This window comes from Gavialis gangeticus, unplaced genomic scaffold, assembly GCF_001723915.1.
Source record: "Gavialis gangeticus isolate Ggan-Ray unplaced genomic scaffold, GavGan_comp1, whole genome shotgun sequence".
Lineage (NCBI taxonomy): Eukaryota > Metazoa > Chordata > Crocodylia > Gavialidae > Gavialis > Gavialis gangeticus.
In genome coordinates, this window is record NW_017729029.1 from 38,639,629 (window position 1) to 38,655,891 (window position 16,263).

Sequence of the window (16,263 nt, forward strand, 5' to 3'; positions counted from 1 at the left end):
CTTCAGGTAATCTTTAGATACTGAATTACTAGAGAGAAGCTTTGTTGGTAGGAACAGCACTTCTGGCCAGAAATCTTACTTAAAACTTATCTTTGTTTTGCAGCTGTACCTGAAAAGAAGGAAGAGAAAACAACAAAGGCAGTGGAACAAGGTAAAAAGACATGGAAGTATACTGATATTATCTAACTTGGAAAGACAATAGCACAAGAGGAAAAAAACATTAGATTTGGATGGTTGTATGCAAATACATTTGTGTCTGCACAGTCTAATACTGACCTGCCTTGACATGATTTGGTACGATCTGACACATTTACAGCCTCAAGTGGTATAATTCCAGGACCAAATTTCAGACATTTGCTACCACCTATTAGAATGCTGGTTTCATAAGTCTGGGTGTTCCAGGGGGATACAAACGGAACCCCAGGGAACACCTCCCATGGCAACAGCTGAGGCAAAACCCCAGGAAAAGAAAACTAAAAGCTCTAAGAAAGGGGCTTACTTGTCTCCAACAGGAGAAAATGCGCCGTGCCGAGAAGAACCGCCGGCGCAGTTCATCAGCTGCTTTTATTTGTGGCTGGAAGCAGCGCCGGTGGGTGACATCACCAAAAACTGCTGCCTGGCAGATTTAAAAGCCAGTGGTGGGGAAGCAATGGGGGCAGCAGCAAGACCCAGGGGAGAGGGTGACATTGTCCCCCGGGCTCCAGGATCGTCACGTCAGGAGATCGGCTCACCAGAAGGGTTCCAAACCTCTTAAAAGGGTAAACGCCCGGCTCAACAGGACAGCCGGGACAAGGAGGATGGCATCGAGGGATCCAGACGACTACAAACGCTGGACACGTGAGTGGGGCAGGCTGTGGCCCAGACACCTGCTGTTTCTTTCTTTTCTTATTTTCCTTTGGTTTCTTGATTGAAGCCCAAACCGGGGAAGCGTCCACAATTGACCCGGAGGGTCAAGAAAAAGAGTAGAGGCCACCTCAGCCCCATCTCCGAGCCGTCAAATTCACTAAGGCGGAGGTCGAGATAGGGCCAGTCCCATACCCCATAGACACCTGGGGTGAAGACAGATACTGAGGGACGGGCAAGAGGGAGCCAGAGCAGGAGTGGACATCAAAGAAGCAATCTGGTGACCCATCACCTGGTCGTTCTGAAAGCTGGAGTATGGCTGGGGTGTAGGGAAGGTGGAGCTCCAAGAACGCCTGCAAGGGGCAGTGCCCAGTCTGCGAGTTTCCATGAGGGAGAGTCCTGCTACTACTGAACAAAAAATCAAGTCATGGCAGGCAAGTGTCAGGGCCTCCCTTGGGGTAGAATGCAGTCCAACACCCAAGTCTCGGGGACATGCCCTGAGGCCTGGACTGGGCGTGCACTCCAAGGCCACTACAGAGCGCCTATATTAAACTAGACGGGCGCACTGGACAAATGCTTTCTGAGGGATAAACTAGCCCATGATCTAAATCAAGTCAAAGCAGCAATGTTATGCCTGGCCAATTACCTCTTACTACATGTGAGGATGTCCTTCTCTTTTACCAGAATAGAAGAATTTGTTTCTAAGTAGGAAAATAATTGTATATTTTTAAAGGGCTTGTAACTGCAAGACGCCTCTCTGGGTACTAACATTCACCAAAACAGTGTCTGTATTTCTTGCTAAAAAACAATGACAACAACAAATCCAAGAGGGTAAGAAATAACACAAGGCAGGTTTTGAAGCTGTCTCTTTCATGGATGTGAGGATAAGGAGGAATACATGAGATGTACGTAAAGGACAGTTTGGGCAAATAGGTGGGTCTTACACAAAGCACCATCTGCTGAAAGAATCAAATCATTAAATCAACACGGTTCCAAAACTCTTCAGTGAAACTAACACCAGGACAATGCCATTGTGTCACCAGGTGTCCCCATAGCAACTTGGAAAGATAAAATTAGTTCAGGGAATCTGGTCTCCTGCCATTATTTACCACAAACAATGCAATGTGTAAGACAGAACAGCCATCCAGAAACAAGACTTTCCAGAAATCAGCTAGTAAATCCCCAAAGCAGTTTTAAATAAAATAAAATAGTCTGTCTAGTATACGAGGAGGGTGAAATTTGATCTCCAGAAATTCCTGCTATAAAGCCTACAGAGCCATAAGGAGGAAATGAAAAAGGAAGCCCTCACTGTTACTAAAATGAAGGGAAGATCCAGAGTGGGAACAGAAATTCTGGGTTTATTAAAGCTGCTGTACAAAAAGGCACAATGGCAGTGTGTAGGATGAGCTACTCTGACATGCGGTTTGTCTCCAGCACAGTCTGCAAGATCTCATCCACTTGATCTGACTCGAAGTTAATATCCTGCAGCTCCAGGTGAGGGAGTACTAGCGAGAGGAGCCGAGTGATGTTCAGACGCAAGTTCTTAAGCTTCTCCATAGTGCTGTAGGTGAAAGCAAAGCCAAGAGACAGACATCAGAGACACAAGCACTGGTGCCAATACAACTCCTTTTTCCTAAAACAAATTCCCTTAGCTGGGGTTCTCAGCTCCATCCCAAAGACAGTGTTGCCCTGGGAATGATCTGAGAGGAGGTTCTGGGGGCCAACATACAGCACCAGAAATAAGGCAGATGCAACTCTGGTGCCAGCTCTGCAATAAGCTTCCTGTCAACCTTCCTCTCAACACAGCCATTTACTCCAGAACATGGGGCAAGAGTATACACTTTCCACACCGAGGGTCCATGTCTCGGAAGAAACCCAAAAAATTAGGTTTTTTCCCTGAACACAGGTTTTATCAAAATACAGGCCTGACCAACAGGTCAGATCATCATGAAAATGGAGGGTCCCATGCTTGCAGAAGAGTTTGGTACCTACACGGCATTTCTCTCTCATGACATAGTCTCCTCTCCTTAAAGCAGCCAATATTGCGTAAATGAAATAGGAATGATCTGTACCGTCAATGTCCTGCAGAACAGAACCCAGAACGGGAAAAAGGGACTCTGTGTGAGCTGCCCATCCAGCCTGGGCAGTTTCTTGGATTCAGTAATCCCCTGCCCTGTACAACATATGAACCCTTACATTTTGATCCACTGTCACTCACACAGTATCTTCAGGTCCTCAACTTTAGGCACTCCTAGAAGCCATTTTCCTAGATAATATCAATCCACATTCTCCCCCATGGTCACCTTGATATCATCCACAGGTTAACTCACATTTCTAACCTTTTCGAGTCTCCCCTTTCTGGACTCCTGGAGGAAACATGCACCTCCTTCAGCACTTCCAGGTGCATCTCCGCCTCCCTGAGTCTCTCCTTTAGCTCAGTCTTCTCCTCTGTGGTCCTCTCCAGTTCTGCTTTCAGCTCCTGGAGCTCAGCCTGACGGTAACCCATGTGTTTCTTGCTCCAGTATAAGCCTTCAGTATCCTGGGCTCTGAGGGATGCTAATTCTTGTCGGCTTTTTAGTAAGTCTGCCCTTAGGTTGCACTTCTCCTGCTCCAGTTTCTCCACCTGAGTTAAAGAAACAGGAAGTGAAGATACATAGACAGCATGCAAGTGACAAAGTGAAAGCAGATAACCAGGTGGAGTACAGAAGGAAGCCCAACCATTACCTCCCTCACAGCAGAAGGTAAGAAGTGGGAATTTATCCTCCCCATCCAATTCCCTGTTGGGACTTACCTGCCCTACTGGAACTCACAGCCTGGAGGTAAAGTTACCTTGTACTGGAGCAAATCCCGTTCAGCTGAGACACTCTTTAGTACCACCGAGACATTCTCCACAGCTCTTCTCAGTTCTTGCTGCTTCACTGTGTCTTTCTGATCCACAGTTGTCAATTCCTGTAAATCTCCTCTATCTCTGTCCCCTTCAGGGGGAGGATCATTGGAGTTCAAAGCCTTTTCCTCAGCCTTTGGTCTGTCAAGTCTCTCTTCCCACACCAAAGGGATCAGCTGAATGGGAGCTCCACTTTCTGCAGCAGTCTTTGAAATGCCCACAACAGCCACAAAGGGCCTCTTGTCCATTTCCCCCATGCTACCATACATATTTACACAAACACTTCCACCTGCTGCCTGGCTTTCTGCTACTAAGTTTGGCATTTGCTCTTGCAGGTCCCCCTGAACAACAGCCATTTCCTTTTTAACACCTGCTACGGGACTGTCAGGTGCTGGAGATCTGTCATTGGGGCAGAGATTCCCAACATCGCTGGTGCCACTGGATACATCCTCCTGGTCTCTGGAAAGGCAGGGGCACATGCTCTCAGTCACACTCACATCCCCCTTGATGTTGGACTTGTAGCAGTCATCTTGTTTTGCTTTAGTGGAAACCTTTTGAAGAGGAGAAATGGGGGGACTGGGACTAGTAAGATCTGGGGGGGAAGATTCAATCTGTTCCTGGTATCGTCTCCGCTTTTCCAGCAGCTCTTCTTCCACAGACAGCTTGTGCTTGCTGTGAAAGAGAAGAGTAAGTCAGCCAGCTTGAACACTCCTGCACAGCAGCAATATGCTGCTACCCCATCATACTGAGCAAGCTAGTACTTTGTGGGGTAATTCTGATCGCCTACAGTGGTTGGGATCAACATCCCTCTCCTTTTTCCTCTCCACACAGGTCAGGTGCATTAGGAGGATAGAGAGGTCCCACAGAAATACTGGATACTGGTGCTGCTGTAGGTTGTCCTAGTGCCATGTTAGTGGTAAGCTTTACTTTTAAAGCACTATACAGATGCTAAAGAATCTTCACACTGAACCACAACCCTGAGATCCTGTCGTGATCCTCATTTTACACGCAAGGAACCTGCCAAAGCCAGAATCAGCAGTAGAGTTGGGACTGGAGCTCAAGTCTCAGGCCCCTGCTCCTCCCCAAACTCAACCCACTAGAATGCATTCCCCCAGGGTCCTAGAATGGAAAGGTCTTTTGTTTGTTTGTTTTTAATATAACATCAATTTAAGAAACAGGAAACAGCCCTCTTAAAATACCCAATCCCAAATGTAATCCATACAAACCAGGGAGTTGGATGGCTGACTCCCACCCACACCAACTGAAACCAGAACACAGCTTCTACCTGGAAAAATACACTGCTCATCTACCACGAGAGGAATGGTTGCTTGTCTATGTCCCTTTTATCTGATCTTTGAGCTGTTTACTTTTGTTCCAAGTGTTAGACTCCACATTCTTTTCTTTTTGTTGTTTTTTTAAACCAGGGCTCTCTCATTGCTTCAGTGCCATACCGCTCCAGATCCTTCCAGGTAGGATCAGATGCAAAACTTTCTCCTGGAGTGTTTGCTACCCTCTTTAAGTCTAATTTGTCAGAGGTTTGCATTTGGATGCAAACTCATTCTTAACCCCAGAGACTCAGTCCAGTTCCCACCAGTCATCCAAACTGATATGACAGGTACACATGCAAAGGCTCCTGACAGATCCATGAACAAACAAAACTTTTCACACTGTGGAGGTGATCTCTCATGTAGTTTTCATTGTAGTTTGTACAGTGCCAGCCTGGCAGCCAACAAATGAAGGACAGAGAAGGTGAGAGACCAAAGCACTCAGATTCACTAAGATTTGTTAACTGTAGGATATTAAGGATCTCCAATCCTATCTTTTCGCAGATCTTGCAAGAAAAGCACTGAGCTCAAAGCCTCTGAAAAGAGCAGGTAGAAACAAAAGTGAAATACTGGTACACTAGCTCAAAGAAAGAACTCCAAATAGAAGGCAGAGGTAAGAAAGAGAGAGATAGACAGGGACCAAGTGTCATGCTGAGCCTTGAAAGCAAAGGGAAGCCAGTGATGAGATCTGTCGCAAAGACACGAGACATGGTCAGAGATGGCAGCATTTTGAAAAGTCTGTGCATCAGTGCAGCAAGTCAAGAGTTCAGGGAGGAGACAAGCAGCAGCTTTCATAGCTGAAGCAAAATGACACTGGGACATGGACCAGAGTTTAGATGGTGGAAATGGAGAGGAACAGGAGGATGTTGCAGTACCAGGACAGAAGCAGCTCTGTGGACTACTCCTCTAAGCCTGTTACTTTATCACAAGTCCTTGCCAGTGTTTGATCCAACTTCCACCAGGCTAAATACAACTCAGCTAGGGCATTATTGTCTCTTCTTCTGTATGGATAACAAACACTGTGACTTTGACATTCCTTTCGAGTAAGAGACCACTGTCCTGACCAAACTCCAGTCTGGTTCATTCCATTCTGCCTTCCTGAATTTTGTGGTACTCTGTCACTCAAAAGTTAGCCTTTACTTTCAGCCCAGAAATCATAGAAATTGAGAGTCAGAGAAATGTAAAGCAAGAAGGGACCTCCAGAGGTCATTTTAGTTAACTCCCTGCCTGAGGCAGGACAATCCATAATCTAAACTCTACGTAAGACTACTATCAACCCTGACAACACAGACATAACACCCTAACTTGCCACAGGTAAAATAGGGGAACCACAGCAGTCAATGTCCTGCTTCTATGAAGTGTTCTTAATATGTGCTCAAGATCCTGGGTAGAGGGCCATGTCCCCTGCTACAGAGGAATGCAAAAACCCCCACAGTCCATACCAATCTGACCATGGAGTAAAATTCCTTCCTAACCCCCAAATATGGCAATCAGTCTGACCCTGAGAGGAGGAACAAGACCTAGCCAGGAATGTTGGCACACCTCACTCAAAGCTCCCAGCCTTAGCTGTAGCCAGCACCCAATGCCTCTGAGGGAGGCTTAAAAACACCCTGTTTGCTTGGCAAACTAAGTATTCCCCCTATTCCCATGCTGCCTAGCAAAGTCTTTAGGAAATGAGGGGTCTAATGTTACTATCACCATCTAGTCCATCAGCAGGTTTCACCATCTACTCTAGAAGTTCTCAAGCTTTTCATAGCACAAAATGTGTTTTAATACCGAGATTCTCCTGCACACCTCTCTCCCATCTGCAGAGGCAACTACAGCGATTATTTCAGATGGAGAAGAGGCATCCCATATTTCCAAGTTCCTTCAGGGTTGAATTAGAAGTTGGCAATAAGATAGCTGCATGTTAATTACCAATACTTCACTGATCAGCTATCATTTAACTAGGAAAGCAAACAAGTGACCACCACAAAATGCTCTTCTCCCCAGGCAGTCTTACAGAAATGTGGACAAACTGCACCACCAAGTGGATAGAGTGGTATACTACATCACTCAAATGAATGTAAACTTCAGTTCACTGACTGACTACCAGTATGATGCAGGCAACACCAGGACAAGATACAGGAAGGGAAAAAACACACCTAAAAACCCAGAGTGTAATTCATATTTCCCCAAGAAGCTTCTCTTGGCCAAAAAGAACTGTCCACCTGTCAGTTACCAGAAATGGACTGGATTCCTCAGCTAGAACCTGGCTTCTTACGAGAGGCGACTTCATAGGTTTTGCTGAATTTCCTATCTCAATCTGATGATAGGAAGTGCATTCCCCTAACCCAAGGAAATGGCAGAGAATCAACTAGCATAGCACAAAGGACATCCAACAGAAATTCAGCTCAAGGCTGACTGTACATAAAGGTGACCCTTCCACTATTCTCACTGCTCTTCTCTCCTTGTCTGAAGTTTAAAAGGTCAAGGATCAATTCATGTGCCAAAATTTAGTTGGTCCAATAAAAGATATCACATTTACCTAAAGAACCTTGTCTGCTTATAAACTAAAAAACAAACATCTAAAACACAACCACCCACACACCTTGCAACATGTTTGACAGCAACATTCCAACTTTTGGCCTTTTAGCAGTTAAGGGTGGGCTGTATGGATACTACTGGGGAGAAGCTAGAGAAGCAGAGATGTGCCTAGTACAGGTACCCAGTAGGGAAATAAGCAAACTCCTTGCACACACTGCTGCCATACATCTCTTCCACCAATGTCCCACCTGGGAACCAGCGAGTGCTGCTCTAAGAGAACAGCACTGACAGTTTGACAGGGAATACAGTAACACTGGTTGGAGCCACAATTAAAACAGAGAACTGTAGAATTCATTTATCAGTCCTGCATGTTCCTATTTCAATGCCGGCAAAGCAGTAGAGCAGCTGAACTGTTCCGAACATCTAGTTAAAAAGACATGCAGAGGAACAGAGGCAAATCTGCTGGCTCCAACAGACACCCGTTTTGATCAGATTCTCAGTTCACCCTTTCCCACTCCATCCCATGCTCTTCCTCTCCAGGAGCAAGCAGGCTCGGCCCCAGAGTCAGAGAAGATGCATAACTGACAAGAGCGCAGCAATTTGCACCCTACCACCTACCCTCCAGTTTGCAACATGTTTCGCTTTAGTGGCCCAATGGTCCAATGCACAGAACTGAACTTTTCCAGAGCAGGTGGAGGCGTGTTAGAGCCAGCAATCCCATCAGTGGCCTCTTCCTCAGGCTCCTGTTTCACAGAACTTATGATACGGTCATTCTCAGCAGGAGAGGGCTCTGAAGCAGGGGATGACACCTGGAAGGAAGGGAACATCCTAAGACCAAGGCCTTCTCTCACAAGACAGTTGCAGTTTTGGACACAGATATTTAACCAAACTGAAAGCAACAGAGGAGGCCACTTGATGATTCAACTTGAGCCCCCTTCTCAGCAGGTCTCACTAGTCAGGGATTATACCAGGTCCCCTCAGTGGTTCCCATGCTTAAGGTTCAGCCAACTGAAAAGAAATCCCCATTGCCTCTAGCAATTAGAGCTCCTTCCCCATTCCACACCCCCCCCAGCAATTAGAGATCCTTCCCCATTCACCAACACGCACACACCAGATCCTTCCCCATTCACCAACACGCACACACCAGTGCATGACCCTGAATCTCCCCCTAGTGGTGACCATTTCAGAGGGCTCTGCTAGCTGGATCTTGAATCTGGTCTTTCTTGCCATTATCAGCCAAGGACTGAACCAAACAGCTTCACAGTCAGTGACCTAAAAGAGAATTCCTCTCTCCTTCCTCCCCCACTGTCAATTTAACAGGTGGGACTAGTTACTGTTTAGGGATGACAGAGTTTGGTTCTCTCAGTTTGGGGGATGGTGCTTTAGCTTCTTGAAGCCAGGATATGAGGTACTTCCTAGCACTTTAAGAGAACTTCCATGCTTGTTACACAGGGACACATGCAAGAGACAAACTGACTTTCTTTCTACACATACACAAACAGACATGCATCTGGCAATATGGTGGGATGACCATGTCATGAAAGAAACATGAATGAATAAGGGGACAGCAGAGGAACTGATGCCACTATTGCAAGAAGAGATAACAAACATGAGTGAGGACAGAGTAACTACCCAAAGACTTCCTAGGCTCAAAACAGACTGAATGCCTTGTACAGTGATCAAGCCTCATCTACTTACGTACTTTGGGATAGGCATGTTTATTGGGAGTCACCTCCCAAGGAAAAGAGAAGGTGGGGGTGAGAAGTTCCCCTGTCCTCGCCAGGTTTGTCCCTCCCAATGGATCAGGAAAGGCTAGTCTAGCATGCGACATGAAGGTACCTTTAGAAAAAGAGCATGCAAAAAGACTAAGCTGGGAATGGAGGGCCGCAGGAAGATGTTTTAATACCATGGTGATTATTGGGAGGGAACTGCCCCTAAAGGACGGCCAACCTGATCACATGCTGCAACATCCAGAGCTGCCTGGAGAACCCATCCTGGGCAGCCATGTCCGAAAGACAGTGCTCCTGAAAATTCAAAACATCAGTCTTTACATAACCAGTAAGCCTGGAAGTGGGGAAGAGGGCCAAACAAAACCAGCCCTGCAACCCCAGGATACCAGGCCCTCGTCTACTGAGGGGGTTAAAATCAAGCCCCTTTGACAAGGCAGGATTTGGGGCAAAGAGTGGTGCACGGGGGTTGTAGATGTCCTGAGCCCTGTCACATTGTTAACATCTGATGTCAGTGTTGCTCTGGTGTTTGTATCTCCAAGCTGTACATCGATAAATTTTCTTCTCGTTTCATCCAATGCTTTTTGATCCTTGTGTCATCTCCTCCCACAACAGATGGCAGAAATGAGAACAATAAAGGGACTGAGCAGAGATGCTGCCATCCCCAGCAGCACACAATAGGATTCCCTGCTCTCTGAACCATCTCCAAAACACAAAGCCTTCTGCACTCTCTCTCTCTTCTCACCTGGTGCTCCAGGTTTTCTAAAGATGATGATCTTCTCTGCTTCCTGTCTGAGGGCTGATCTCTGAATAATGAAGAGGAAGAAAACATTGAGTTTTCCCTCGCTATAATACTCATCAGGAACTAGCCAGGAGAAACTGTTAGGAAGTGCACAGATTCCTCTTAGTGTGAAGCAAGCTCACTGCCACAGCAGTAGTCATACCACCTACATGAGTTGAACAAGCAAATAGTTTGGGCTAATTACAGGCATCTAATCTCAGAGGGACAGAATTTAAGAGTGGGGGAGGGAAACAAAAGGGGACATGGTTGATGGAAACCCACCAGCCACCTTGAAACACTGGCACAGGTCACCTGCACCACTTTGAGTCAGAGAGGTACTGCTGCTTCCTTAGTCTCATCACTGCCTACCAGTAGGATGTGTAAAAACAAAAAAATGTGATGAGAGAACTTGTTTGCTGCCTCCTTGCTGCTCCTGCCTGACATGCAGGAGGAAACATGTACATACTTAACTGTTTCCTGAACTTTCTGTCATAGCTGGGATTCATCTCCTCATCGCTGAGCTCCTGTTCCTCAGGTGCTAAGCAGCTTCTGCAATGAGATCAGTTCATTGTGCCTGAGGATGCTACAATAGTTGTTCTCTACAAATTCCCAACATTTTTAGACTCTCCCAGACTTCCCTAGATTAACCACGTAGCATATAATATATAGTTGCTTTATCATTCTTACATTTGATGGAGCATTCCGTGGTCCCTATATCATAAAGAGTCGTGCTCAAAAAACCACCTTGGTACTATTCACTAGACTACATATCTTAAGTCACAGCTCTTCTCTGAACTACGTGGTCCTATTCAATTTAATCTCATGTCCTAAAGAAGTATGTCAGGTATCCAATACATTTATTTAACTTTCTATGCCCCTTTTTAAGAGGTGTGCCAAGCAAAGTAGTCCACTGGCTTCCTAATAATCCAGGGTAATTTTTTTTTATACCCCTCCCCTCCCTTCCCCCCATACACACATTTTTAAAAGCATCTTACAAACAGCATCTTGGTGGGTTTGGTTTTTTGTTTTCTGAAAACCACAACTGCAGTGAGCAGAAGTTTTCCTTGAACTGTCCATAATGATATTAAGTCTTTCTCCCCGAGTAGTTACCGTTAATTTAGAAACCATTGGTATGTAAAAGTAATCCTAATCGTTCCTTTTAATGGGCTTTACTCTGATGTGGTCTACAATGACTTTCAACTAAGCAATCATGTACCAAGGCAGACGAAGTAGGCCCCTTTAAAATACTCACAATCAATGTGTCAACTGGAGAAATAAATATTACCAGCAACTTTCTTCCAGATGACAAAATTTGTAGTATATTGAACAGTCCCCCAATCCTACTTACCCTCTCACCTCATAATTAGTTTCCTTAATATCCTCCAATGAAGAATTTATCAGATGCTTTCTGGAAATCCAAATGTTATTAGGTAAGATAGAATCACTTGTTAAAACTGATTCTGCTCACGAATTCTTTTAGATTGCAGGGGAGCGTCCTTCGGTAAAATCCCATTGGCTAGTCCAATAACATTATGCTTAGAAAGGTGATAAAATATCACCTCTCTAATAGCTGTTTTAGCCAGTTTACCTAGTTGGAAAGCAAAGCTCTATGGTATAAAATTCACATAATCATCATAAAAGAAGGCTAAAGTAAGATACAATTTCAATTCTCCTGCTCTTCACCACTGTTGAACAATAGACGGCATGGTTATTAGCAGCTGAGCTACTTCATTATTAATTTACCTCAGAATATTTGAAGGCGTTCCAATCGCTCCTGGTTGCTTGCTTTAATTTAAAAGGCCACTTTTTCTAGCCCAAAAGGTGGGGAGAGAAGGAAGGTACAAGCAACAACTAAACAATGTAAGCACTTAAGCAATGCTTCAAAGTATAACCAGAGATACAAAGGATGCAGCAGACAGAAGGAAAGCACTTAGATGAGAGCTAGCACAGTTAGGTACCTGTGTTTCAGGTGAGTTTTTTGTTTTAGATCTATAACTTTATTTTCCAAGGGAAAAGTGTAGAAGTCCAGATATGAACCTGACCAGAGGGGCTTCTACATTTTAAGGTACATGCACATCCACATGAGGGGGAGAATGAAAGCCAGCAAAAGTGGGCATGACATGTATTTGTACTCAAAGGGTATGGAGTGATAGGGAGAAAGGTCTCCCAAGGACTGGAACAGGCAAGCTCCTTACTTGTACTTGGGGTGGGGATGGAGGTAACAAAACCACTTCTCTGGTAACGATGACTGATCTATTTTGTCAGGCAGCTTCCTCCATTTCAAGCACTCCTCACACTGCACCCATGTCTGATCTGGCCTCTCTCTGCAAAAAGTGACACACAGCTGAAATGGCCTAGATGGAGAGAAAAGGATTGAGGGCCTGCTGCATTTCATCCCTAGTGTATTGGGAAAGGCTGGACAGCATTAGCACCTGAACACCAACAGAAAGTTCTGCTGAGACACCTTATATTCTAGCTGGGAAGACCACATTACCCTCCAGATACCTGTCAATTCCCCTGAGCACTCATCAGGAACATCCCTTTCATTACCTGCTCTGTCCATCCCCACCCATAAGCAGTGGACTGGTTTGAAACTACCAAACTTACTACATGGATGGCCTGTCATGAGATCTCCCAATTAAAAGTGAAGATCAACCCACTAAACCCTCTCCCCTGTCTCTACAGATGAAAGACCCACTGCTCTTAATGCTGCACTATGAGATTAGACTACTGTAAGACTTGTCCTCACGCTATCATGCTGGATGCATCTGAAGTTCCCAAGTTCATCTGGGCCATCTTCGCTTTCCAGTAAAGATTGAGTTTCTGTCCCAGGGCAGTAATTGTCCGTCTAGTGGGAAAAAGAGAAGAGTGAAAACCCAGGCAAATCCTGCTGTCTCTCTCACCAGGTAACACAGCTAAGAAGTGTAAAGCAACAGACCTCCCTTACTACCAGCCTTTGTCTTTTGCCACCCTTGCCAGAGACACCCACATCCCATGATGATGAGGACCCAAAAACGTGACAAGCTTGCTACTGTTGGGCTTACCTGGATTTTAGAACACAGCTTATATTGTGCCAGGATTTAACCCGGTATATCATTCATCCCACACTTCAGAACCATATCAAAGTGTTTACAGTACATAAGACTCCTAAACTCAAGATCCCTTGGGTCAGCAGTTTGCTGCTTCAAGCTGTCTATGAACCTTTCACAGGAACAGAACACCCTGTATACTAAGAAATGCACTTGCCTTCAGAACCAGGTGATCAAAGCTTCCTCTTGGATCAAGTAGTCAGGACATACATAGGGAGTCACTAATTTATGACCCCAAAAGTTTATCAGTAGTATGAATTTACACAATGGGGCCAAGGATGGCAACTCATACATGATAGCCCTTACCAAGTGGTTTTGTAGCACCATTTTAAAACTAAGGTTTAGCTCAGGGGTGGCCAACCTATGGCACAGATGCCAAAAGAGGCACAGCCACCCTCTACGCGTGGCACATAGCAGATTGAGGAAAGGGGCCAGCAAAACAAAGCAAAGCAGCAGATCTGACATGGGTAGATCCAAATTGTTACTCTAGGAAGGTACAGAGCTTAATTTGTGGCACACCTATGAAAAAGACTGTCCCTCACTGGTTTAGCTAATCCAGCCAACCCTATCAAAAATATGGGAGAATTTCTCCTCCTCCTTCCCCACCACCCAAAGAGGGTCCCTTAGCCAAAGTTATTTACCCTTATGGTCTAATGAAATGTCCCATCCAGCTACTGATTAACATATACAATTAGAAGTACCCTCTGAGACTCAGGACAGCAATGAACTTGTACCAAATTTGGTACAAACTCAAGCATGAAGGATTTTGGTACCTGTTCCAAAGGGGAGAGAATGGAGCAGCCACGGGTAGCTTTTTCCTTCTCCCATGAAGGAAAGATCCCTTTCTGAACACTGAATAAGGGCTCTAGATGCTTCTGTAAAAATTCTATTCATTTTGCATGTCAGAGTATTAAATGTTAGATCATACCAACCAAAAGATCAGAGAAAATCAGAGGGCTGTCCCAGCAGAGCAATCCAGAAAGAAACCAAATTTCGGCAATGATCAGATCACTGAAGCTGTCCCAAGTTAGTAAGGTCTGTTTCTGTTGTTCTGCCATGACATTGTGAGCAACATTTGAGGACACACAGTCTTCTCTAATTTTCTTAGTCCTTAGGGGACTCCCTTCTACCCATAATCCACCCTTTCCATTGATAACACTGAGTGTTGGTTGAACAACTCAATCTGGCTGCAGCCCAGACCCAAGGTGCCTCAGGAAGATACGTCTGACTGATGAATTAACAAACAGTTTGGCAGGGGGAGGGGAAGCTAAAAACTGTTAAACCAAAAAAAAGTCCACAAATACCTCACCTCTGAGCTCTCACTTCCTGCTGAGATAAGGGGCCTCTGTGAATACAACATTACTGCTGGTAGATATCTGCACTAATTTAAGAGCAGCATCTAGCAGCACAGCAAAAATCAATTTTATGGTCCTGCTGTGCTCATCCTCACTCCCTGCTGATCCTCTTCTAGATTCTACACTCACATCCGTTTCTAAAACGTTTGTTCCTACAAGGTAGCATATACCAACAAGATGGGGGTGCCCAATTACACACATAACTGAGAGAGGGTGGGCATAAAAGAGTGGCAGTACAAGCTCCTGCTTGCTGCTCCTGCCCAGAGCAGGGGGGCTGGACCCAATGATTTCACAAGGTCCCTTACAGCCCTAAACTTCTGTGAAACTGCAAAGAGAAGACTCAATGGGGACATAGTTGAACTTAATTTTCCTGTGATGAAATTCGGGTTCTCATAGTTTTGGCAACACTGCTTTGCTGTGTTCAGCAAACGGACATAGAACAGACTATGTTCTAGGAAGACATGCACTAAAGCCAGAGCTGGGTGAACATGGAGATTGTGCTCTCTCACCTCAGGAGACCATGGCCTTTCCAAATTTCAGGCATTTTATGGCAAGGGCATCAGAGAAGGAAGATGAGCCAACCAAGAGCTACTTCATACTTAAAGCCTACTCATGCAACAGCTGCAGAGCCCCCTTACCGGTATTCCTTGTTTTCTTCAAAGTCCTGTTTGTTGTGTGCTGGTTTAAGAAAGTTGCACTCAATCACCCCGATTACTCCCACAGCATCTCCCTACACCAACAGCCAAAAAAGAAGAGAAGGAAACAATTGTTTCAGACATTCTGCTTATCATGGTAAAAAAACCTAGCATCTCTGGAAGAATGGTTCTCACCTCCTTTGCAACAAAGGAACCAAGGCAACATAATCCTATACTCTACACTGATTTCTGTACTAGGGAGGGGGCACATGTGCCTTGATGCAAATGGCTATCAAATCTAGGCCAGCATCAAAACGAAGCTATGCATACTAAAATTGCTTGTCACGAGAGGGCCTCAGATACTACGTTTCCAGGTTCAATTCCTCCTACACAAAGGCTAGAGAAACTCTGGAACCCCAGGGAACCCAGAAGAAACGTTCTATTCAAGGGTCACTTTGCATGAAGCCGTATGTTCATCCCCCTTCCTCATTTCTGAGGCACACAGGGAAAGCATTGACCACTCACCTTCATCTGGCAGCCAACCTTCTCATAGGACTTGATAAGTCGGTTGTTGTGGTACATCATGATCCCACAGTGGCTTTTATTTTTGCAGTTGAACCCAAAGGTAATCTTCACTCTTTTATTCTGAGAAAAACCTTGTCAAAGGAGAAACAGACAGCAAGCTTGATAGGAGAGAAGAGGGGAAAAGAATGAGGTGCTTTGTAGGAAGGATGTTGGCAGAAGGGATAAGAACAAAGTAAAGGATGACCAAAAGGTAAGCCATCCAAGTTTTTCATTTCATAATTTCACAATGAATGGTATGTGGAGTAGATGCTGCATTCCTAAAGCAACACATTTTCCTCTTTAGCTAGAAGACTAAGCTAAGCCTTGGTTCCCTAGGGAGAGAGGCCCTGTATACACAGCCGGAAGTGTTGGATAACCACAACTGCAATCCATCTGATTTAACAGACTGATATAAGCAAATTGGACAACCAGGTTAAAACATACTCAGTTCTCTCAAAGGGGTGCAGAATTTATTTTAAGAGATTATAGTTATAGATCACAGTTATTGTTATATATATTACAGTTGTAAGAGAT

General features: G+C 45.0%; 1 protein-coding gene across 3 annotated transcripts in view; it reads right to left on the reverse strand.

Moving 5' to 3' along the window:
• Positions 1–2,181: 2,181 nt before the first annotated feature.
• LOC109300662 (MORC family CW-type zinc finger protein 4-like) overlaps positions 2,182–16,263 on the reverse strand; it is a 23,540-nt gene continuing 9,458 nt past the window's right edge. For 2 of the 3 annotated variants that reach the window (XM_019521411.1, XM_019521413.1), the window contains 10 exons: positions 15,691–15,810; positions 15,169–15,260; positions 12,836–12,934; positions 12,282–12,410; positions 10,558–10,635; positions 10,051–10,111; positions 8,197–8,387; positions 3,673–4,399; positions 3,174–3,466; positions 2,182–2,404 (listed from right to left, as the gene is read on the reverse strand). In XM_019521411.1, the coding sequence (XP_019376956.1) occupies positions 2,251–2,404; positions 3,174–3,466; positions 3,673–4,399; positions 8,197–8,387; positions 10,051–10,111; positions 10,558–10,635; positions 12,282–12,410; positions 12,836–12,934; positions 15,169–15,260; positions 15,691–15,810 (1,944 nt within the window). In that variant the 3' untranslated portion in view covers positions 2,182–2,250. The remainder of the gene's footprint in view (positions 2,405–3,173; positions 3,467–3,672; positions 4,400–8,196; positions 8,388–10,050; positions 10,112–10,557; positions 10,636–12,281; positions 12,411–12,835; positions 12,935–15,168; positions 15,261–15,690; positions 15,811–16,263) is intronic. The other variant, XM_019521412.1, reaches the window with a different exon arrangement.